The 22,047-nt window shown below is 63.2% G+C and overlaps 2 protein-coding genes across 2 annotated transcripts; one reads left to right on the top strand and one right to left on the bottom strand.

The window, feature by feature from the left end:
• The first annotated feature begins 1,474 nt into the window (after positions 1–1,474).
• On the top strand, positions 1,475–9,747 carry ROBO4 (roundabout guidance receptor 4). The gene is given in 19 exon segments (XM_055819405.1): positions 1,475–1,553; positions 1,682–1,689; positions 1,691–1,727; positions 1,843–2,121; positions 2,199–2,337; positions 2,412–2,539; positions 3,297–3,409; positions 3,524–3,743; positions 3,839–3,960; positions 4,325–4,496; positions 4,577–4,727; positions 4,814–4,944; positions 5,499–5,675; positions 5,758–6,052; positions 6,146–7,381; positions 7,496–7,645; positions 7,726–8,042; positions 8,160–8,294; positions 8,389–9,747. Coding segments are annotated over 19 exon segments (4,020 nt in total). The 5' UTR covers positions 1,475–1,489; the 3' UTR covers positions 8,535–9,747.
• On the bottom strand, positions 8,665–21,584 carry ROBO3 (roundabout guidance receptor 3). Its single transcript, XM_055819493.1, is given in 24 exon segments — positions 8,665–10,015; positions 10,098–10,205; positions 10,286–10,412; positions 11,394–11,448; positions 11,610–11,938; positions 11,940–12,316; positions 12,396–12,499; positions 12,578–12,704; positions 12,790–12,975; positions 13,095–13,266; positions 13,402–13,514; positions 13,592–13,811; positions 13,893–14,007; positions 14,358–14,534; positions 14,621–14,955; positions 15,373–15,584; positions 15,682–15,853; positions 16,443–16,567; positions 16,644–16,780; positions 17,328–17,466; positions 17,545–17,665; positions 17,753–17,910; positions 18,684–19,010; positions 21,437–21,584. Coding segments are annotated over 24 exon segments (4,299 nt in total). The 3' UTR covers positions 8,665–9,800.
• Positions 21,585–22,047: the final 463 nt, after the last annotated feature.

Here is a 22,047-nt window from a genome sequence, read left to right as displayed (position 1 = left end):
GTGTGCGGAGAGACCATGCTTGCAGTGCACAAACAGGGCATGCACAGAGCTTGCAGCTAACACTGCATGGATTGTGTGGAAAGCATGCACATGGAGGATGTGGAGTAAGTGTGCATGCATGCAGAGAGCGTGCATGGAACGTGCAGGGCTGTGCCTGGCATTTGCAAGTGCATGTGCCAGCATTGGGAGTGCCGTCCGAGCATGCATGGAGTGTGCAGAGGATCTGTGCAGAGTGTGCACAGGGTATGTGGAGAGAGCAGACTGTGCATGCATTGTTTGCAAAGAACGTGCACAGGCCACGCAGGGAAAGTGAGAGAAGAGCACACGTGAAGCTTGCGAGAGGGCATGCACAGTGCCTGCGCAGAGCACCTGCATGCAGCACTTGCACAAGGCATTCACGGAGCACACAGCGAGCATGCAAAGAGTGTTACGAGTGAGTGCATAGGTGGTGCTTGCAGAAGGCATGCACGGAGCACGCAGAAGGGATATGCACAGAGCGTGTGAGAAGAGCACGCGTGAAGCGTGCGGCTACAGTTGTGCATGAGCGTGCCAGGCGAGCACACACGAGCGCCGTGCCCACCCGCCGCGGCGCACAGACCCAGGCACGCAGCCCCCGGCGCTGCACAGAGCTGGGAGCATGCTAGCACGCAAGCTCGCCCAAGCGCGCACACGTGCCGGTGGCCTCAATGGGGGAGCTGCCCCCTCCCCCCGGCTGCACTGTCCCCTCAACGTGGGCTCGACCCCCTGGCCTGAGCGCTGCCCCTCCGCCGCGCCTGGATTTTCTGTGAAAATCCCCCGTTTTGGGGGCGCGCACCATTGCCTCTCCCCCAGGCCTTCCCGGGAAATAGGTTTAGGATGAAAACCGGAGAGCGGCCGGCCAAACGAGCCAGGCCCCGGGGCACCCGGGGTGGGTGCTGGGGCACCCCGGGGTGCTCAGGGTGCGCTACTAACCAATAAACTAAACGTACTACCCGGCCGGTGACAGCACCCTTGGGTGTCTTTGTGGGACAGGGTGGCCCCTCCCGGGGTAGGGCGACACGAGAGGTGGGTGACAGCTGAGACTGGACAAGCTCAACGCACCTGGCTGGCACCCAAATTTGAGCTCGCAGAGCCTGGGAGACCCTGGGCCGTTCACTCTGGTCCCTACTGATGGTGTTCCCAGCTGAGAGCTTGTGTCTTCTTAATTCATCTTGAATTGAAGATGCTGGGGGCGGGGGCTGGGGGGGAGGAATTTCTTCTGACTAATTAAGCTCATTAACCACTGGCATCCCCAACCCCACTGCCTCCAGGTGCTGCCAGTGCCATCATGCCTGGGCGTTCCCTCCGCCATGGCTTGGCTGAGCTCTTTGCATCCACTCCCCCCCCTCCGGCACTTCCCAGCCCCCGCGTCCGGCTATTGTCCCCCCCATCCGGAGCTGGATCCGGCCCCTGTGCTGGCGGGGAGGGACTGGGATTTCTGGAGGAAGTGGGAAGGCTGGCTGGGGCCGGCATGGCGGGCAGCTGGACACTGGCGCTGGGCTTGGGGCTCTGCCTCGCCGCGCTGCGCCGGGGAGGTGAGTGTGCCCCCCAGGGTGGGTGGGGGGCAACACCCTTAATTCTGCCGACCTCACCCATGGGGGCTGAGACCGTGCCCACTCGGTGCACCCACCAGCACCCCCACCGCCTCCTTGTCACCCCACAGGCTGCCACCCCCCCCGGCGTGGCCACAGCACCCCAAACCACAGCTGGTAAGGACACCCTGTGGGGATGATATGGGTGGGGGGACCCCAAAGAATCCTGTGTATTCCCCCCCCCTGCCATGGTGTGTCCCCCCCCACCCATGGTGTCCCCTCCCCACCACAGTGCTGCGGGACAATTTCCGCCTGCAGCCGGGTGATTTGGTGGCCACAGTGGGCCAATCATTGGAGCTGGATTGTGTCCCCCCGTCGGGGCACCCTGAACCCCACGTCACCTGGAAGAAGGATGGGGTGACCTTGGACTTGGCGGGTGACAGGTATGTGGTCACCAACGGGAAGCTGCGGGTGGCACCGGCGCGACGGAGTGACTCCGGGGTCTACATCTGTGTGGCGTCCAACGCGGCGGGCAAGAGGGAGAGCCGGGGTGCCCATGTCTCCGTCCTGGGTAAGCCAAGGGTCTCCCATGGGTGGTGGACATGTCATGGCCAACCTTGGTGCCACATCCTCGATGTCGCCCTGCAGAGAAGCCAACCATCGTGCGGCACCCGAGCGATGCCATGGCGGTGGCCGGCAGCACCGTGGAGCTGGGCTGCAGTGCCCAAGGTGACCCAGTGCCGCGGGTGCAGTGGCACAAGGAACATGGGGACCTGCCTTGGGGCAGGTAGGTGGTGGCAGGGTGGATGTGTCCCATCCCCAGGGTGGGGATGGGGCTGATGGAGAGCTGGTGACCCACAGGCACGAGGTGGATGTGGAACACACTTTGCGCCTCTACGCCGTGACACCCGCCGATGCCGGCACCTACGTGTGTACAGCACAGAGCCAGCTGGGCACTGCCGCCGCCACCACCCTCCTCCGCGTGGAGGGTCAGTGGTGGGACCTCTGTGACCTCTACCATCATGGGCACCCAGGGCCATCTGGGGGTCCATGCAAGGGCATCCATCTAATGGGGTTCATCCAAGGGGAGTCTGTCCAAGAGGGGTCCATCCAAGGGGAGTCCATCCATGGGGGTTCATCCAAGGGCATCAAGAAGGTCTGTTCAAGGGGGTTCACCAAAAAAGGGTCCATCCAATTGAGTCATCTAACGGGGTCCACTCAAGGAGGGTCCATCAAAGTACTTCTGAAGGGGAGGCCATCTCAGGAGGTCCATCTTAAAGCATCCATCCAAGCATGTCCATGTAAGGGGATCCACCTAAAGGGATGCATCCAGTTGGGGTCCAGCCAAGAGGATCCATTTAAGAAAGTCCATTTAAAGGGGATCCACCCAAGCGGGTTCCTCCAGCAGGATCCATTTAAGGGGGTCTGTCCAGGGTGAGGGGTCCATTAAAGGGGGATTGAAGAAGAAATAAATATCCATGAAAAGGGTGAATCTAAGAGGGATGCATCAGTAGGGGTCTATCATGGGGTCCATCAAAGACAGTCCATCCAAGACAGACCCATCAAAAGGTGTCTGTCCAAAGGGGTTCCATCCATAAGGGGTCCATCCAAGGAGTCCATTTGAGTGGGTCCATCCAGGGAGACATCAGGGTCTCCAGGCATGGGTGTCTGAAGTGAGCGCGTGGGCAGGCACCAGAGGACCCCGCTCCTGCCCGGCACTGCTGTTAGCATCCCTCTGCCCCACAGACCGGCTGCCGACGGGCCGGCGGGAGGCTGCACCGTGGGACCTGCTGGCCGTGCGGCTGCACCTGGACAACGGCACCGCGCTGCTCACCGCCGCTGTCCGGCTCCGCTGGCGGGTTGGTCTGATGCCAGGATGGCCCCACTGAAGGGGTGGGATGGGACACAGCGGTGAGGCTGGAGCCACGTCCCCAGGTCCCACCATGACTCATAATCTTTCCCATCCTCTTCAGATGCTGGTGCCAGCGCCGGTGCCGGTGGGCTACATGGTGCTGTACCGCTGCCTGCTCCCTGCCAGCTCCTCCTGGATCCAACATGACGCAGGCAGGGAGCTCAGCGCCATCATCCCTGCGCTCCGCAGGGGCTACAAGTATGAGTTCAAGGTCCGACCCTACATTGGAGGGACCCAGGGCTTGGACAGCAACAGCAGGCACCTCTGGATACCCGAGGAAGGTGCGTTGGGCATTGGGTGTCTCCAGGGATGTCCAGGTGGAGGATGGGGGGTTGGCTGGGTGTCCCAGGTGTCTCAGCACCCCTGTTTTTGGCAGTGCCAAGCGCGGCACCCCAGCACGTCACCCTGGGCCAGGCTGAGACGGGGAACGGCACCGTGGTTGTGAGCTGGGAGCCGCCTCCTCCTGAGGCCCACAATGGCATCATCCAGGGCTACAAGGTTTGGGGTGACGGGGCGGGGCTGGGGGGCTCTGAGGTCCCATCCCAGGGGTCTGTCTAAGGGGGATCCATCCAAGAAGAGAGTCTGTCAAAGGTGGGGATCTATCCAAGGGTGGCCATCCAAGGGGGGATCCATCCAAGGGGTCAATCCAAGGGGGGATCTCAACAGGGGTTCATCCAAAGGGGCCAGCCAAGGTGGAGGTCGATCCCAGGGCATCCATTCTGGCAGCATTCATGCAAGGGAGCTCATCCAAAGGGGTCCATCAAGGGGATTCATCCAAGAGGATCCATCCAAGAGGGACACATCAATGGGGGCCCATCAAGGGGGTTAATCTAAGGGAGCCCATCCTCTCGGTGCCTGCCAGGTCTGGTCCATGGGTGAGGGCTGGCAACACCCCATGAACAGGACAGTGGACGGAGGCACCCACTACCTGGAAACCCTCCTCCCAAGCCCTGGGGCCGAATTCTGCGTCCAGGTGGCGGCTTTCAACAGCGCGGGACTGGGGGTCCCCAGCAATGCCACCTGCAGCATCCTGGGTAGGGGACGGGGCGTGAGGTGGGGTGCAGGTGGGGGTCAGAGGGATGGCACAGGGGTGACACTGGTGGGACCGTTGCAGGGCTGACAGCGGGGAGCACCAGGGTGGCCCGGGTGATGCGGCAGCCCGTCGTCATCGCAGCTGCCGGCTCATTGCTCTGGTTGGCCTTGCTCGCCCTCCTCCTCCTCCTCTGCCAGCGCCGTGCCAGGCAGGATGCTGCGGCTCGCCGCAGGTGAGTGGCCATGGAGTGGGGAACACGGCGGGGGGTCCCCAGAATGGTGGGGATGGGATGCCCTGACGGGATGCCTCACCCCACAGGCTGGTGGCTGGTGACTCACCGTGGCTCAGTGGTCCCTGGAAACCTGGCTGTGCACCCCAAAACCTCAGCAGCAGCAGCAGCCTCAGCAGCCGGCTCCTGGGCAGCGATGGCAGGGACCCCCACCCCTCCAGTGAGCCCCAGGGCTGGGACCCCCACCCGGTGCCATGGAACCCCCACCCATGCCAATGAGACCCTCACATGATGCTGTGGGACCCCCACCCAGTGCCAAGGGACCGCTGATCCCTCCAGAGAGCCCCAGGGCTGGGACCCCCACCCGGTGCCATGGGACCCCTACCCATCCCAATGAGACTCTCACATGATGCCATGGGACCCTACCCAGTGCCATGGGACCCCCACCCATCCCAATAAGACCTTCACGTGATGCTGTGGGATCCCCACCCAGTGCCATGGGACCCCCACCCATCCCAATGAGACCCACATATGACACCATGGGACCCCCATCCAGTGCGTAAGACCCTCACAGAGTGCTGTGGGATCAGCAAAAGGTACCCCATACTCCCACCCTATGCCTGGGATGCCCTGGTGCCATGGGACCCCCACCCTGGGTGCCCCCCATTGCCTCTTTGCAGGTAGCAGGGACCTGGGGACCGAGAGAAGAATAGAGGGGACAAGGGACACCCAGCTTAGCACCCATGGGTGCCTTGACCTCTCTCACCCTTCCAGCCCTGTCCTTGGAGCCACCAAGCCTCAGCCCTCCCACGCCCCCCACACGCAGCACCCTCCGTGGGGGGCACCCACTGCCCCCTGGGGACACGGGATGCTGTGGTGGGGGGCACCCCGGAGTGTGCACCTCACCCAGCACCCCGAACCCAGCACCCTGGGAGCACATCTGCAAGAGAGGTGGGTACGGGGGAGACATGGGGGGACACAGGGGACACCAGGGAGGTGGCTCATGGTGCTGTGTCCACCCTCCCCTGCGCAGAGCTGCATCAAGTGCACAGCACCCCGCTGCTCACGGGTGGCCCTGGCCACATCCCTGTCACTGGAAGTGGAGGCGAGTGGGGGACGGATTTTGGGCTGGCAGCTGGGTGGCCTCAGCAAAGGGGACATGATGGTGACACTGCCACTGTCATGATGGCTGGAGGGGACCGGCAGCAGCTGCCAGTCTTCAGCTCCCCAAAGCCGCGACGGGGCAGTGCCTCTCTGGCCTCCAGTGTCACCAGATCACCAGCGACACCCCCAAGACCACCCCATGCCTGGCACCCACCAGTGACCCGGTGAGTCTGGGTGTCCCCACTCTGGGGACACGGATGTGTGCCCTGCACCCCAACCCTGTGATGCAAAAGCCACCGTGTCCCTTGCACCTGCAGGTCCCCAGCCACTGTGTGCCCCAGGGACATATCCCCGGTCACCAGGCGCCCCAAGGACATGTTCCCAGTCACTGGGATCCCCAGGGACATGTCTCCAGCCTCTCAGCACCCCAGGGACACATCCCCGGTCACTGAGAGCCCCAGGGATGCGTCACCAGTCACCAGGCATCCCAGGGACATGTCACAGGCCACCAGGCACTCCAAGGACCCATCACCAGCCACCAGGCACCAAAGCGACACAGCCTTGGCCACCAAGCACCCTGAGGACACATCCCTGGTCACCAGCTGCCCCAGGGACATGTCTGTGGTCACCAGGCAATCTAGGGATGCATCACCAGTGACCAAGTGCCAGAGGGACATGTCACCAGCCACCAGGCACCCTGATGACACGTCCCCAGCCAGTGGGAACACCTCTCCAGTCACCAGGCTCCCCAGGGAGAAGTCCCCAGCCACTGGGCACCAGAGGGACAAGTTCCTGGCCACCAGGTACTGCAAGGACGTGTCTCTGGCCACCAGGCACCCCAGGGACCTATCACTGGTGACCAGGCACCCAAGGGACGTGTTCCTGTCCAGCAGGTACCCCGGAGACATGTCACCAGTCACCAGGCATCCCATGGATAAATTTTCAGCCACTGCCCCCCCCAGGGACACATCCCCAGGCACCAGGCACCCTGAGGAGATGTCCCCAGTCCCCGGGCACTGCAGGAACAAGTTCTTGGGCACCAGATACCCCAAGGACATGTCCCCATCCACCAGGTACTCCAGGGACGCATCACCAGTGACCAGGCACCCAAGGGACACATTTCTGGCCACCAGACACCCAAAGGACATGTCACCAGTCACCAGGCATCCCAAGGACACATCCCCCACCACCAGGCACCCAAGGGACACATCTCCTGGCACCAGGAACCCTGAGGAGATGTCTCCAATCCCTGGTCACCGCAAGGACACATTCTTGGGCAGCAGGTACCCCAGGGACATGTCCCTGGTCAGCAGGTACCACAAGGATGTGTCCCAGGCCACCAGGTGCCCCAGGAACCAATCACCAGTGACCAGGCACCCAAGAGATATGTTCCTTATCACCAGGTATCCTGAGGACACATCACCGGACATGAGGCATCCCAAGGACACACCTCCAGCCACCAGGCACCCAAGGGACACATCTCCAGGCACCAGGCACTCTGAAGATATGTCCCCAGTCACTGGTCACCAGAGGGACATGTTCTTGGGCAACAGGTACCTCAAGGACATGCCCCTGGTCACCCAGAAGGACATGTTCCTAGACACCAGGCACCTCAGGGACCCATCACTGGTGACCAGGCACCTAAGGAACATGTTTCTGGCCACCAGGTACCTCAAGGACATGTCCCCAGCCACCAAGCACCCAAGGGACACATCCCCGCTTCCCGGGCGCCTCTCGCCAGCATTCAGTGATGGGGTCCTCACGCAGCAGCGGGTGGCTGAGGATCTGGAGATGGACCAGAACACCACCTGCCCCAGGTATGCCCTGTTCCCCTGGGACACCTCCATGGTGGTAGCATCCCCCGGTGCCAGCAGTGTCCTTGCCGTGTCCCCCACAGCCCCCCAGCACCAACGACATCACGGTCCTTCTCGCCACTGCACACATATGGCTATATCTATGGGCCACCAGCCTCTGAGCTGGGGGAGGAGGAGGAGGAGGAGGAGGAAGAGCAGCCAGCAACACGGGGCTCGCCAGAGGGGTCCTTGCTGAACGGCTGGGGGTCTGTCTCAGAGGACAACTTCGCCAGCGCCCGCTGCAGCTTAGTGAGCTCCTGCGATGGCTCCTTCCTCCTGGACGCCAGCTTCGCCCGGGCGCTGGCTGTGGCCGTTGATGGCCTCTGCTTTGGCCTCGAGGACACCGATGGAGCCTACGGGGGTGAGCGAAGGGTCCCCAGACCCCCCCTCTGACCCCGAGTATCATCACCTCCTTGGGGAAGGTGGCCCCATCATGACACCACAGTGATGCCACCATCTCCTGCCTTCTCCCCAGCAGGTCCCTCACCACCACCATCACCCTTGGAGGGGGTCTTCTCACCTGGGGTCCCCATCCCCCCCTGGGACTGGGGGACAGTGCTAGGGGTCCCACGGAGAGTGAGGACAGAGGCGGCCATGGGCATCCCACAGCATGGTGAGAGGTGCCCTGACACTGGGGTGATGGGCACCGGGGGCGGTGCAGGGTGTCATCTGTTGTGTGGTGCTGAAAAATGTGCTTTTCTTTCCAGGTGGCCACAGGTCTGAGAGTGGCAGCCCCTGGGCCAGGGCAAGTGGCGAGCCAGGGACAGGAGGGACAGAAGCGTGGCGGTCCCCAGGGTGTAGGACACAGCAAAGCCAGAGTCCCCTTGGCTCGGCTAAAATCCAGCTTTATTAAGCGGTTCCCCAAAAAGGGGCTCTTTGCTAGCAAAAGCCACCCACAAAGGGTAGGTGGCACCAAGATGGGCGGGTGTCCCTCCTTCTCCAGCTTCCTTGTCCTCCCCAAGTCTCCCCATCCCTTCCCAGCGTCCTTCTTCCCCAGCATCCTCGTCCCCCCAGCCATCCTTGTCCAACCCAAACACTGTTGTCCATTCCAAGTGTCCCTGTCCTTCCCCAGGGTCATTGTCCCCTTGACCGTCCTCATCCCCGCTGACTGTTCTCATTCCTCCTGACTGTCCTCATCCTTCCTCAGCATCCCTGTCCCACCTCAACCACCCCTGGCCCTCCCAGCTGTCCTCATCCCTCCTAAGCCACCTTGTCCCTCCTGAACAACCTTGTGCCCTTTCCGAGTGTCCTTATTCCTCCTAATCATTCTCATCCCTCCTGAGTATCCTTATCCTTCCTCAACTGTCCTCACCCCCCCAGTCTCCTCGTCCCTCCCTACCATCCTCATCCCCCTGTGACCATCCTCCTCATCCCTCCCTACTGTCCTTGTCCCTCCCAAGTAACCTTGTCTTTCCCAAGTGTCCTCTTCCCTGCAGTGATCCTCAGCCCCTGGGCATCCTCATCCTTCTGCAGTGTCCTCATCCCCCCCAACCTTCCTTGTCCCTCCCCCACATCCTCATCCCTCTGCAGTGTCCTTGTCCCTCCCATGTATGCTTGTCCCCACAAATGTCATCCCTTCCAAGCATCCTCATCCCTCCAGGCCACCCTTGGTCCTCCCCAGTGTCCTTGGCCCTCCCAATTGTCCTTGTCCCAGGGTCCCTGTCCTGCCTAAGCACCCTCCTCATGCCTCCCCAGCATCCTTCCCCCTCCCCAGTGACTGTCCTTGTCCCTCCCCAGCATCCTCATCCCTCCCAAATGTCCTTGTCCCCAGGATCCTTGTCCTTCCCTGAGCATCCTCCTCATCCCTCCCCAGCATCCTCATCTGTCGCGACTGTCCCTGGTCTCCACAAGCATCCTCATCCTCCTTCAAGCATCCTCGTCTCTCCCAATTGTCCTTGTCTCCAGGCTCCTCACCCCTCCTGAGCATCTTTGTCCCCCCCAAGGTGACTGTCCTTGTCCCACCACGAGCATCCTTGTTCCCCCCTCACGCTGCTGCCCACGGGCTGCTGGCTCTGTGCAACCCTATTTGGTGCCACTCAGAAATTAAAAAGCATCCCTCCCATCCCCCCCATGTCCCCATCCCCGTGTCCCCAACCCTGCCACCAGCTCGTCCTCTGCTTTATCGTTTCTCCTGCAACGGGCAGGGAAATGGGGGACCCGGGCGGCGGCGATGGCCGGTCCCTTCACCGCGGTCCCCTGGTGTCCGGCTGCGCCCTGAGCCGTGGCCGCGCGAGCTGGTGGAGCCACGGGACGAGACGCTGCCCGTCGTGGAGCAGCTGCCGGACACCTGCCCGCGGGGCAGGCAGGAGGGTTTGCCATAGGGGACAACCTCGTCTGCAAGGGAGGGGACAAGGCTGGGGTTCAGCAGTGACACCCCCCCAACCCCTCTGGCACGGGGTCAGCAGCTCTGGCTTACCACTGCGGGGTGGGCGATGGGTGACCTTGCGCTCGGCCCCGCTTGGATCCCGCTCTGGTGAGGGGCCGGGGGTCTCACCCGGTGGTGGCAGCGGTGGTGGCGGCAGGTCTGTGGCAGAGAGGAAGGAGAGGGCTAAGTCCACCATGGACACCCCACCCCGGACCCCCACATTTTCCCCCCACACTCACCTCCCAGCTGCTTTTCCCGGCGGTAGCGGCTGCATTTGGGCTTCGGGTGACTTTTTGGGGTCTCCCCACGGGTTTTGCCTGGAGGTGACGGCAGTGTCAGCACCCCCCCAGCTGATGAAGCCCCCACCTACCCAAAATGGCCCCCCAGGGCTCACCTCTGCTGGGGGGGCAGCGGGCTCGGGGCAGGTGGCCCTCGCCAGCATCTGGACTCAGTGGGGGACTGGGTGCCTGCGGAGGGGTGCCGGCACCATGGGGGGGTCTCCTGGCAAAGAGGGGGTGTAGGGTGAAACCAGGCTGGGGGCAGTGTGGTGGGGGACTTGGTGGCCACCACAGTGCCGGCACAACCCCCCAGTGCCGTGCTGTGCTGGAGTGGGGGGTAACCATGTGGTGCTGGCACAGCTGGGTTGCACCTGCACAGCTGGACTTGCACAGGGCAGCTGGATGAGTGCAGTGGCATGGCTGGGTGAGAGTACCACAGCTGGATGGTAGGGCCACAGCTGGATCACAGCTGCATGGCAGGGTTGGCCATGACACGGCTGGCTCACAATGGCACAGCCGGCACACAGCTGGATAACAACTGCTCAACTCGATCACAGCCGCACAGCTGGATCACAGCACAGCTAGGCTGTGACTGCACAGCTGTATTGCAATGGTACAGCTGGCCCCTGACGGCACAGCTGGATTGCAGTGGCATGCCAGCATTGCAGCAGCATAGCTGGATTGCAATAGCACTGCTGGACGGTGGCAGAGCTGAGCCGTGACAGAACAGCTGGATGGCAATGTCCCAGCTAGCTGGTGACAGCACAGCTGCATCACGACGGCACAGCTGGATTGCTATGCCATGACCAGCCCACAGCGTCACAGGTGGATCATGACAGCATGGCCAGAGCAGAGCTGGACCTCAGGGATGGATGGTAACAACATGGATGGACCACGAAGGGACATCTGGAGCATGGTGGGACATCCGGACCCCAGTGGAACATCCAGACCCCAACGGCACGGCTGGACCTGACAGCAGAGTAGGGCTGGATCATGACAGCATGGCTGGATTGTGATGGGACATCCAGACCCCAATGGAACATCTGGACCCAAATGAGACATCTGGAACCCTATAAGACATCTGGACCCCAATGACACAGTCAGACCATGATGGCACGGCCGGACTGGATAGTGACAACACAGTGGGATCACAATGGGGATCCCCAGACCATGGTGGGACATCCAGACCCCAATGGGACATCCAGACCCTGATGGCACAGCCAGACCCTGATGGCACAGCCAGACCCTGATGGCACAGCCGGGCCCAGCAAGGCCCATCTCCTACCGGGGCAGGCGGGGGCTATCAAAGTTGCGGAGGCGGGGGATGTCCTCGGTGGCACAGGGTGATGGTGTCAGGGTGGCGGTGGACCGGCAGCCAGAGGAGGCGGTGGGCGAGGATGCAGCGGTGACACAGGGGACATCCTCACCAAGGTACCACTCCTCCGTCCCCAGCCTGCGGGGTGGGGGCCGTAGGGTGGGTGCTGGGGGCCAGCATGCCCCAGTCCCCCCAGACCCCCACACTCACCCTCTGGCTGCATCTTCCTCTTCCTCCTCCTCTTCCTCCTCATCCTCCTGGGCGCACTGGCTGAGCTCGCTGGCTGAAGGTGGCGGGGGGCAGCAGCTCTGTCCAGCTCACAGCCGGCGGTTTCACCGCTTGCCCCAGCTTCTTCCCTTTGGCCCCTGCAGTGAGGAAGGATGCTGGAGGGGGGGGGGGGGGGGCTGCGGGGAGGGGACCGCACCACTGGCACCCATGTGTGTCCCCTACCCATCCCACCGCCCTACCGTGCTCGGCCCAGCCACGGGGTGCCTGAGGAGCTGGGGCATCCATCAGCTGGGGACCCCCCCCAGGGTAGGGGGTCCCATGCTGTGAGAAGGGACGGGGGAAGGTGCGGAGCTCCTCGCCGCCTGCCTCGATGGTGCTGTAAACCGGACCCTCGCTGGCCCCGGCCCCAAATTGCTCCGTCTGGGTGATGTAACGGGTGATGCCGGCATCTGCAGAGGGTGCCAGTGCCATCAGGGCTGACCGTGACCCCCCCAGTCCAAGCCACCCGTTCCCGTGATGATCCCTCACCATTGTAGTATCTCTCAGTGGTCCCCAAGCCAGTGGTGGCACCGGCTGCCCCGCCACCGCGCCACGCGTCTGCCAGCCACGGGTAACCCCCAGCAGCGGCTGCCCTGCAAGGAGACAGGGTGAGGGGTGCTGCCGGTTGGCCCTGGGGGTCCCGGGGAGTGGTGGGGATACCGGGGGGTTACCTGGGGCTGCCGCGCACTGGAGCTGGGAAAGTGACTGCGGAAAGAGGTGGGGGTGAGGGCGGCGAGGGGCCGTGCCGGGTCCCCGCAGCACCTATAGGCTTACCAGTGGGTGTATAGGCAAAGGATGCTGGAAAGAGAGAGGTGGTGGGTGGCTGGTGGGGTAATGGGTGCCAGGGTGAGGGGGGTCCCAGGGAGAGCACCCCGCGCCATACCGGCAAAGTGGCTGAGCTCTTTCTTCCTGCGGCGGCGGCTGTAGAGCCAAGCGGCAGTGGCAGCGAGGATGACCCAGCAGGCACCGCCGACACCGGCGATGAAGGCCGGCCGCCTGGCCACCTTGGCCAAACGCTCGGCCACGCTGCTCCCGCCCGCCGGCCCCGCATCCTGCTCTGCCGGGGGGGCTGCAAGCAACATGGGGAAGGGGGACACACCGGCAGGGGTGCCGAGGAGCCGTCCCCAGCACTGAGGTGACCCCTGCCACCCCCACCCATGGGTGCAGCAGTGGTGACAAGGGACTCACCGATGTGGATGGGGACAGGGGCACTGCGGGCACCCACACCGGCACCGGTGGCAGCGGCGACTTCGGCATGGTAAGGGACACCGGGGACCAGTCCCTGCAGCACCGTCGCCAGCACGGTCCCCTCCACGCTCTGGTTGATGTGGAAACGGCTTTCGTTGCCCAGGCACCAAATCTGGGGGGGGCGGGGGGGGGGGCGAGGGGGGGGAGAGTGTGGGAAACAATGTGGGACATCCATAGGAACACAATGACATGGTGTCATGGGGGGACAGAGGGGACCCGCCACGTCCCCACCACCACCTGCCATTACCCGGTAATCGCGGATGATGCCGTTCTGCTCAGCTGGTGGCGGTGGCTGCCACGAGATGCGGACACTGGTGCCATTACCAACCACACTGACAGCTCGCGGCGGAGCGCTGGGGGCTGTGGGGAGGGACAGGTGGGATTTCACCTCCAGGGTGTCCCCAGGGACCTCTGCCATCCCCTTCATCCCCACTCACCTGCCTCGGGGGTGCGCAAGGCACGCACGGCACTGTCAGGACCATGGAGGTGATGGAAGTAGGGTCGGACCTTGACCTCGTAGTCCTGGCCCCGGCGCAGGTCAGTGAGCAGGGCCCCCCGGTCCCCTGGTGCCCACACTGCCCGCGCCTCCTCCCAGCGCCCGCCACGCCGCCGGTACAGCACCCGGTAGCCCTGAAGGAAGGGTGCTTGGCGCTCCACCTGGGGACCCAAGGGGAGGGTGGGATGGGGAGGATGCTCGGCACTGGGAGCCCTGTACCGGCAGCGCAGCACAGCACTCACAGTCCAGGAGAGGCGGACGGCACCCGGTGGCAGCACCACAGGTTCCTGGAGGTGCACGGCCACTTGTGCCAGCTCCCGCTGCACCTGCTCGGGGTCCAGCCCTGGCTGCGTGGGGCTGGCGTCTGACAAAAACATGAGAGAGTGGAGGGCCATGGGCACCTCCACTGGTGTCACCAAGTGGGGATGCCATGGTGGTGCTACATTCCCATGGTGGGTCCATGGGAACCTCCACTGGCATCACTGGGCGGGGATACACCCGAAGGTTCTGGGTGTGTGGGCACCTCCATCAGCATCACCAAGCAGGGATGCACCCAAGAGTGGTGGGTGCATGGGCACCTCCATTGGTGTCACCAAGCGGAGATGGTCCCAAGGGTGGTGGGTGCATGGGCACCTCCCATCAACATCACCAAGAGGAGCTGCACCCAAGGGTGATGGGTTCATGGACACCTCCACTGGTGTCACTGCCAGGTCTCACCTTGGGTGCGCACGGGCTCCGAGATGCCGCTGGGGTCGCTGAGCCCGTAGGAGTTGACTGCCCGCACCGAGAAGAGGTAGACAGTGTCAGGGATGAGGCCGGTCACTGTGTGGGTCTCACCCTCCACGTCAGCTGCCACTGTCTGCCATGGGCCACCCACCGCCTGGCTGCCAGGGAACAGGGGTGACCCGTGGCGGGGTGGCACCAGGCCACCACGTCACCCCTGCAGCCAGAGAGGACACCGGTGTGATACCTGAAAGCCTCCACTATGTAGGAGGTGACATCGGTGGCACTGCTGTCCTTGTTCCCTTTCCAGCTCAGGGTGACACTGCTTTTGGTGATGTTGGTGACCACAGGGGTGGAGGGTGGCCCAGGGAGAACACCGGGCTCGGGGGAAGGTGGGGAGAGGTTGGATCCATCGCCTGCAGGGAGGTGCATGGAGATCTGGGGTGGGGTGGTCCGCGATGCCACGTCATCTCCAGCGCAGTGATGTCCCCGTGACCCACCTTGCACCTCCAGGGAGCTGCCCCAGCGTGTCTCGCCCACCGAGCTGGTGGCCACACACTCATAGTGCCCAGAGTCCGTCACCTGCGAGGGGAAGAGCTCCTGCCCCATCACCCTGAGCACCCGTCACCTTGGCACCCGCCACCCTATGCACCCACCACCCTGAAGACCCCCCACCCTGAGCACCCATCTCCTTTGCACCCATTACCCCCAGTACTTACCACCCCGAGCACCCACCTGCCCTGGGCACCCACCACCCTGAGCACCCACCACCCCGAGCACCCACCACCCCGAGCACTCACCACCCTGAGCACCCACCACCCCGAGCACCCACCACCCCGAGCACCCAATTTCCTTTGCACCCATCTGCCCTGGGCACCCACCACCCTGAGCACCCACACACCCCCCTCCCCACCCCAGGAGCCCCTCCCACCCCTGCAGTGCCCCACCATGGGTGGTCCCAGGGTGGGTGCCCTGAGCCCCAGCTCCAGGCCGGCTCACCCGGAGGCCGGTGATTTGCAGGGTGCCATTCTCCAGCAGGCTGGCGCGGGGCTGGGCACCCACCAGGGTGCTCCCGTCCTTCAGCCACCCGACGCTGACCGGGGGGCCACCGCCCCCCACCCAGCAAGGAAGCCACGCCGTGGCCCCCACCGGCAGCACCGTCTGGTTAGCAGGACCCCGGCGGATCACCGGCGGCCGGTGCTCAGCCAGAGCTACCGCAAATGGGGGGAAAACCAGGAATTCCTCAGCGATGGGATGGATGCCACTCATGCACTGAATGCGCCCGTTCTCTGCCGGCATGGGACTTACCCTCTTCCACGTCCAGCCGCGCCTTGGCCAACACGCTGCCGGCCACGCTGATGGCCTGGCACAGGTAGTAGCCGGCATCGGCGGACTGCACGGCGGTGATGGTCATGGCACCGCCGGGGCTGACCAAGAAACGGCCAGCGGGGTGTGGGGGCTGGCCAGGGAACAGCAGGGTCTGCGGGGGAGGGAGGGGCGAGAGGGCTGCTGAGTAGGGGGGGGGCAGGGGATGGGGTGGGAATTGAGATGGGATGGGGATGGGGACTGGGGTGGGATGGGGATGGGAATATGGACACAAGGATGGGATGGGGACAAGGATGGGGATTGGGATGGGGGCGGTGTTGGGAATTGGGACAGGGATGAGACTGGAATGAGGACAGCGATGGGATGGGGACAGGGATGGGAACTGGGACTGGGATGGGATGGACACAAGGATAGGAATTGGGACAGGAATGGGAATGGGATGGAAATCAGAACAGAGATGGGAATGTGATGGGGATAGGGATGGGAATTGGGACAGGAATGGGAATGGGATGGAAACAGGGACAGGAATGGGATGGGAACAGGGATGGGAACTGAGACTGGGATGGGATGCAGGCAAGGATGGGGACTGAAGATAAGGATGGGAATTGGGACAGAGATGGCAGTTGGGACAGGGATGGAATGGGGACAAGGATGGGAACTGGGATGGGATGAGATGAGATGGGAATAAGGATGCGGAAGGAATGGGGATGGGGACAGGGGCAAGGATGAGGACAGGGACAGACCTGGCTACCCTCCTTCTGCCAAAACACGGCGGGCGGCGGGTTGCCCTTGCTCTGGCACTGGAAGGTCACGCTCTGGCCGGGGGCAACAGTCTGGTCACGGGGCCCGGTAACGAGCTGGGGGGGCACTGCCACACCGCAGGGAAAGAGAAGGGCTTGCCTGGCTGCTTTGCCAGCACCCATGGGTGCTCCCTCAGGGACCACCCCCCTTACCGTGCACAGTGAGGGTGCCTGACGCCTCCGACCTGCCCACGCTGTTGTCGGCCACGCAGGTGTAGGTGCCCTCGTCCTCCGCCCGCAGCCGGCTGATCCGCAGGGTGTTGTTGGGCAGCACCTCCCACCTGGGGGGGAACCCCACGAGGCCGCGGCGCCGGCAGGGTGCCGGGGCACCACGAGAGCGCAGGGTGCCACAGGGAGGTGGGATGCGATGGGGATGTGGGATACGTTGGGGGTGGGGGTACGACAGGGGTCTGGGATGCAAGGGAATTGGGGGCTGCAATGGGGATGCAGGATGCAGCGAGGATGCGGGATGCAGTGGGGATGTGGGATGCAGTGGGGGTGGGGGATGCAAGGGAAATGGGGCTGCAATGGGAAGGCAGGATGCAACGAGGATGCGGGGTGCAATGAGGATGTGGGATGCATTGGGAGTGTGGGTACGATGGGGTGTGGGTACAGTGGGGGTCTGGGATGCAAGGGAAATGGGGGCTGCAATGGGGAGGCAGGATGCAACGAGGATGCGAGATGCAGTGGGGATGTGGGATGGAGGATGCAACAGGGATATGGGATGTGATGGGGATGCTTGCAGCCATGGGGATGCGGGATGCGACGAGCACACCAGACCAGCAGGCAGCGACGCCACCCAGCCGCCCCTCAGCCACCAGCGCTTACCTTCCCGGTGGCATCTCGCCCTCCTCCTTGCGCCAGCGAGCCACTGGCCGGGGGTCCCCCACCACCTCGCAGGGAAACTCCACCGTCCCCTCCACCAGCACCGCTTGGTTGAGGGGCCTCTTGCCGAACGCCGGGCGCTCTGTGGAGCAGCCATCAGTCCTGCCGGGATGGCAGCCACCCACAACACCCCAAAAAGGACATCCCTGTCCCCACGCACCGAAGACCACCAGCTCTGCCGGCTCGCTGTCCCTCTCCCCCACCACGTTGGTGGCCACGCAGACGTAGATGCCGGCGTCGCTCTTGCGGGTGCTGGCCAGCATCAGCTTCCCACCGCGGATCTGCCGAGCAGTCCCACTCAACCGGGGTGGGGGGCTCAGACCCCCCAACCCAGATTTTGGGACCACCCCCCCCTATGTATCCCTCACCGTCAGGCGCTCGTCCTTGTCGCTGAGCCGGGCACCATTCTTCTTCCAGGAGACACTGGGTTCAGGGTGGCCACGGGGGGGGACGCACTCCAGGACAGCTGGTTCACCTGCCGCCACCACCACGTCCCCGGGGGGCTGCCGAAAATCATCCCGCAGCACTGCGGGGGGGGGGGGGGGGGGGGCATGATGTCAGCTCTGCCTCAGTTTCCCCACCCCTGCACCCCTTGTGCTGGGGATCCCCCCCCTTTCCCCCCATGGAGATAATAAAGCTTAGCAATGCAGGACCTGGGTCTGACCCCCAAAGCAGGGTGTGACCCCCCCCAAACCTACCCCGTCCCCCCCGAATAACCCCTGGTGACCGAGCTGAGCGCTCATCCCGGTCTAAGCCTGGTCTGGATTTAACTCCGGCATCATCCCGGTCCTGGGTCTGACCCTGAGCTGCGGCTCAGCGGGACACCCGGAGCCATCCAGCAGCCAAAGCTGGGGGGGGGGGGGGGGCTGGGGGGAGCACCAGGGACAGTGTTTTCATTGATTTTGATTTGTTTTGATTAATTTTCAAGTATTTCTGATTAATTTCATTAGTTTTCACTTATTTTCATTTCTTTGCATTGATTTTCAATTATTTTCACTTCTTTGTGCTTCTTTCCTTTTCACTTTCATCTGTTTATACTGATTTTCACTACTTTTCATTTCTTTTCACTTATTTTCAATTATTTTCATTTCTTTTCACACCTTTTCTTCTATTTTCACTTCCTTTCACCTCTTTTCACCCAGCAGCCTGGGGGGTTTGCAGCCCCTCACCCCCACAGCTGCCTACGTGGTAGGCTCAGCGGTGACACCAGACTCCCCCAGCTCCCCCAAATCCCCCCCCCAACCCAAAACGCCCCCCCAACCCCAGCACCTCCCCATTGTCCCCCCTCCAGGGACTCACCGGCCACCTCCAGGGAGGCATTCCTGCTGGTGGCCTCCCCCAGGTAATTCCTGGCCACGCAGACATAGACCCCCTCGTCAGGCTTCCCCCGGCGGCCGTGGAGGATGCGGAGGAAGAAGAGGGACCCCCCCGGCAGGAGGGTGCGGTGAGAGCGGGGGTCCTCCCGGTCCGTCTCCACCCGCTCCCCATCTTTGTACCACTCCACTGCCGGGGATGGGCGCCCCTCAGCTTTGCAGCTCAAGGTGGCCGGTTCCCCCTTGGAGACCAGGAGATCTGTGGGATGCTCCACAATACGGGGTGCTGTGTCCTCCAGCTGAGGGTGGGACCCTGCAGGAAAAGTAAGGGGGGGGGGGGGGTGTCCCCACTAGCCCCCCCTTGCTCCCAGGGAGGTGGGGAGGGGGGCCTTGTGGGGGGTGAGCATCCTCCATCAGCTGGGGTTTTTGGGGCACCATCCCCTGCTTTGCTTGGTGGGCAGGAGGTGGGATGAAGTGTGGCCAGGTCTCAGCTGTGTGCACCCCCCCCAGCGCAGGGTGGGAGCAGGACTGGGTGGGCGTCAGGCCTCAGACACACCAGGGGATGGGGACAGGGGGCCAAAGCAGCTCTGCTCCCAGTAGCGCCGCTTTTCTACCCATTTTCCAACTGGGCATTCCTGGGGAAATGGGACTGGCGCTAAATTCACCCAAAAAGGGGATTTTTCCATCAGCTGCAAGTGACGATTTTCTGTAGCGGTGCTGGTGTTACAGAAAACACTTAATTTTAAGTTTAAAAAAATATGTTGGGTCTGTGGGGTTGTTTCAGGAAAATCCCCACCGTTAAGGCACAGGAATTAATGAATGCTCATTAATGCTGGGATAATTAATACTCATTAATGCTGGGGTCTAACTGGCTGGGTCCGGATGGCATGGCCCACCCGTGTCCCCAGTGCCACCCCCGGCTGGCACTGCAGTTCAGGCTGTGGTCACTGAGTGTCACTGCTGTCCCAGACACCAGCTGCATGCACACGCACATGCAAACGCACACCCAGGCGTGCATGTGCATTCACACGCGTGCAGCTTGCACCCACACGTGTGTGCACGCACATGCACCCACATGCATGAACCAGCATGCTGCCAGGCGGAGGCAGGTGTGTATGCACCAGCACGCATTTGCACATGTGCATGCACTTACACACATGCACATGCAGGTGCACATGTGTATGCATGCATTTGTGCAGGGGCATGCCTGCATGCACATGGACATGCAGATGCATGCACACGTGTGCATTCACACAGGGGTGTGCATGCACGAACCTATGCACACACAGAGGTGCACACACACGTGTATTCCCACAGGGGCACGTATGCACACACAGACATGCACTTGCACACGCATTTGCACATGCACACGGGTGTGCACATCCATGAACATCCACACACGCATTCATGTGGGTTGCACAAGCCTGTGCTCACCCACATCCCTGCATATCCACACATGCACACGCATGCACATGCATGCCCACTGCACACACGTGCCCCCCCATTTGCACATGCACACACGCATGCACACATGCCCTTTGCCTGCTCCTGGCCCAGCTCCTGAGCATCACAGGGTGGCAGGGGGATGGCTGCGACTTGGGGCACCCTGGGCAGGCGGGATGGGTTGCCATGGGGATGGGATGCAGCTGCCATGGGGACGAGGAGGGATGCTGCGGGGTACTGGGTACCCCGTGGGGCAGCAGCGGGATGGGGTGGGCACAGCGGGGGGCAAAGGGGCCGCAGCTGGGCCCAGTGGCTAATTGGGATGACCAGGGGGTCAGACCAGGCCCCCTCCTGTGCCTGGGTGGTTGTGCTGGGGCAGGGGGTCCCAGGGGGGGTTTGGGGGCACCCCCCCTGTCATCGGACACCCTGAGACAGCTGGAGAGGGAAGTTCAGACTAAAAAGAGAGGAAAAGCTCAAAAAGCCTTAAAATTCAGGCAGACACCCCCTCCCTCACCCAGAGTACCCATAGCTGGCCCGGGCTGTCCCCCTCTGCCCTCCCACTCCATCCCAGCTCGGGGATATGGGGATGGTTTGGGGACACCAGGCTGGTTTAGGGACACTGGGGTCCCCCCAGCTCAGGGTCTGGGGGTTGGTTTGGAGCCACAGGGAGTTTGGGGGTAGTCCTGGTTCCGAGTCTGGGAATTGGTGTGGGGACAATCTGGGGACACAGGGTCAGTCCTGGTTCATGGTCTGGGGGCCAGTGTAGGGACACTGGCCAGTTTGGGAACAGGGGTTAGCTCCTGGTTCAGGATCTGGGGACACAGACCTGGCTTGGGGACACCGGGATGGTCCTGGTTTGGGGTCTAGGGGCCGGTTTGGAGACATGGGGTTGTTCCAAATTTGGGGACGGTCCCGGTTTGGGGTCATGGGGACTATCTCGGGACACGGAATCACTCCCGGTTTGCGGTCTGGGAACCCGGCGCTGGTCCCGGTGGGGTCTCAGCTGGGGCTGAGGGACTGCGGCTATTGCCAGCATCACCAGTACACCGGGACCAGGGACACCAGGACAGTGGGACACCGGGATGGTGGGACACCCGGACAACAGCAGCCCGAGACCACGGGATAGCGGGACACGGGAACAGTGGACCCGGGGACGGGACAGAGGGATCCCGGGACAGCGGGGACACAGGGACACGGGGGCCCCGGGACACGGGGATAGCGGGACCACGGGGACAGCGGGATTCCAGGACCCCAGGACAGCGGGACACGGGGACAGCGGGACCCGTGGGCACGTACCGTTGCCGGGGCCGAGGCCGGGGAGGTGCAGCGCGGCGATGCTGCGGTTGATGCCCAGCAGCAGCTGGGAGGAGTTGGAGCCCTCGGCCCCCAGCGAGTCGGCGAACAGGTTCATCTGCAGCAGCGTCTTCAGCAGGTACCGCAGCATCCTGGCTCGGCTCGGCTCGGCTCTGCTGAGCTCGGCTCTGCACAACTTGGCTCGGCTCAGCACGGTCCGACCCAGCGCGGTCCGACCCAGCACGGTCCGACTCAGCGCGGTCCGACCCAGCACGGCTCAGCTCGGCTCGGCTCAGCACGGTCCGACCCAGCACGGTCCGACCCAGCACGGCTCAGCTCGGCTCGGCTCAGCGCGGTCCGACCCAGCACGGCTCAGCTCGGCTCGGCTCAGCACGGTCCGACCCAGCGCGGCTCAGCTCGGCTCGGCTCAGGTCAGTCTGACCCAGCACGGCTCAGCTCGGTCCGACCCAGCGCGGCTCGGTTCGGTCCGGCTCAGCTCGTTCCGACCCAGCGCGGCTCGGTTCGGTCCGGCTCAGCTCGGTCCGACCCAGCGCGGCTCAGCTCGGCTCGGCTCAGGTCAGTCTGACCCAGCACGGCTCAGCTCGGCTCGGCTC

Source organism: Falco peregrinus, chromosome 15 (genome assembly GCF_023634155.1).
Source record: "Falco peregrinus isolate bFalPer1 chromosome 15, bFalPer1.pri, whole genome shotgun sequence".
Classification (NCBI taxonomy): Eukaryota; Metazoa; Chordata; class Aves; order Falconiformes; family Falconidae; genus Falco; species Falco peregrinus.
Note: the sequence above shows the minus strand (reverse complement) of the source record. Positions and strands in the feature narration are given on the sequence as shown.